Source organism: Monopterus albus, unplaced genomic scaffold (genome assembly GCF_001952655.1).
Source record: "Monopterus albus unplaced genomic scaffold, M_albus_1.0 scaffold312.1, whole genome shotgun sequence".
NCBI lineage: Eukaryota > Metazoa > Chordata > Actinopteri > Synbranchiformes > Synbranchidae > Monopterus > Monopterus albus.
In genome coordinates, this window is record NW_018128192.1 from 371615 (window position 1) to 373704 (window position 2090).

Here is a 2090-nt window from a genome sequence, read left to right on the forward strand (position 1 = left end):
AGCAAGAATCAAAGGAAAGGTGTACAAGACAGTAGTGAGACCAGCTATGCTGTATGGGTTAGAGACTGTAGCAGTGAGGAAAAGAGGCACAGATGGAGGTAGCAGAGATGAAGATGTTGAGGTTCTCTTTAGGAGAGACCCGGATGGCCAGGATTAGGAATGAGCACATCAGAGGGACAGCTCAGGTTGGCTGTTTTGGGGACAAGGTCAGAGAGGCCAGATTGAGATGGTTTGGACATGTGCAGAGGAGGGATAGTGGTTATATTGGTAGAAGGATGTTGGAGATGGAGCTGCCAGGCAAGAGGTCAAGAGGAAGGCCAAAGAGGAGATATATGGATGTGCTAAAAGAAGACATGAAGTTAACTGGGGTGAGAGTAGAGGATGCCGAGGATAGAGTTAGGTGGAAACGGATGATTCGCTGTGGCGACCCCTAACGGGAACAGCCAAAAGAAGAAGAAGAAGAAGTACTCTAAGCCTTATTACCATTAATATTAAAGCCTTTCTCCAAAGCTTAGCCTCAATATTCAGAGTTTTTTTTTAAAACAAGTGTGATATTCTCCACATTTAGTTTCTGTATTAGTTTCTTATTATGGTATATAAGAAACACCTGCTTGTGAGAAATCTCAGTGCAGTGTGTAGTGACTGTGTTGTAGTAAGTGCACATCCTCTGTCAATAAGTGCAGACAGTTCATTTAAATAGATTATTTCCTCCTGACTAAAATGGTACAGTTTGATTAAGAACAGGTCAGGATGGGCCACAGGGCCTTGTCAATGCCTCCTGTATTCTTTTAACATGTCTTATTATAATTACTCTGAATAAGTCTGAGAACAAATCTGCCTTCAAGCAGGTTTGAAATTATGGCTATGTTGCCATGACAACAAGTCCTATGAGACTTTCAAAGAACCAACAGATCCAGGAACATGTGAAATCATCAACAAGGTGTAAAAGCACATCTGGCCAGCAGTTTAGTATAGAAGTCACACATGAGAAGTCCTGTAGTTGGGTTTTACCTGGGATGGGGATGACAGGGATTGTCTCATCAGACACCACCCTGGGTGAACTGCTGTCTTCGACATAGAAATGGGCTGACTGGAAACAGCGCCTGACAGAAAGAGAAAAACAGATTACATTCTATCAGTGTACATGGGTACAAGTCAAGAGTTTTAGTAAGTCTTGTGACTAATTCATGCTCTGACTCTTGAATTTCAGATTTGAAGTTGAGATAAAACAATCACATAAAGTGGACCGAAGTAAACGATACTACAGGATGTGAATAAACCAACAAAGCTTAAAATGACAAGCATTCAGCAGAAGACAAGTAGTCTCCTGTCATGTTTTAGTCTGTGATGCTCACAGTTTGCATGTGTGATGTTTCATATCAAACTACTTTGAAATGGAGAATTGCATTTGGCATTTAGAGACAAGCTGGAGTTAGAATACAGCAGATAGAAAGGGAGGAGGTGTCACTTGTCTCCTTTCTTACTGTAGAAACAAATCCAGAGTGAATGAGAATTAGAGTCCTCTCTCCTCATGTTTTCCTTGCATCTTGAGATCTTATGTGGGTGGGACTCCATCCATCCATCCATTTTCCTCCGCTTATCTGGGACCGGGTCGCGGGGGCAGCAGTCTAAGCAAAGATGCCCAGACTTCCCTCTCTCCAGACACTTCCTCCAGCTCCTCTGGGGGAATGCTGAGGCGTTCCCAGGCCAGCTGAGAGACATAGTCCCTCCAGCGTGTCCTGGGTCTTCCCCGGGGCCTCCTTCCGGTGGGACATGCCCGGAACACCTCCCTAGGAAGGCGCCCAGGAGGCATCCGAAACAGATGCCCGAGCCACCTCAGCTGGCTCCTCTCGATGTGGAGGAGCAGCGGTTCTACTCTGAGCTCCTCACCCTATCTCTAAGGGTGCGCCCGGCTGCCCTGCGGAGAAAGCTCATTTCAGCCACTTGTATCCGGGATCTTGCCCTTTCGGTCATGACCCAAACTTCATGACCATAGGTGGTCGGAACGTAGACCTTTTTCTTTTTTTTTAATGGAAATTTCTACAGTCACACACTCCAGCAAGTTATCAATAGTCTGCATTACTGCAGAA

The 2090-nt window shown here is 45.1% G+C and overlaps 1 protein-coding gene across 1 annotated transcript in view; it reads right to left on the reverse strand.

Moving 5' to 3' along the window:
- The window catches only part of LOC109973944 (receptor-type tyrosine-protein phosphatase gamma-like), a gene marked incomplete at its 5' end in the record, with an annotated part of 164458 nt that overhangs the window by 46917 nt on the left and 115451 nt on the right, over positions 1 to 2090 (reverse strand). Inside the window, 1 exon segment of the mRNA XM_020623850.1 lies at positions 1012 to 1103. Coding sequence (XP_020479506.1) covers positions 1012 to 1103 — 92 coding nt within the window.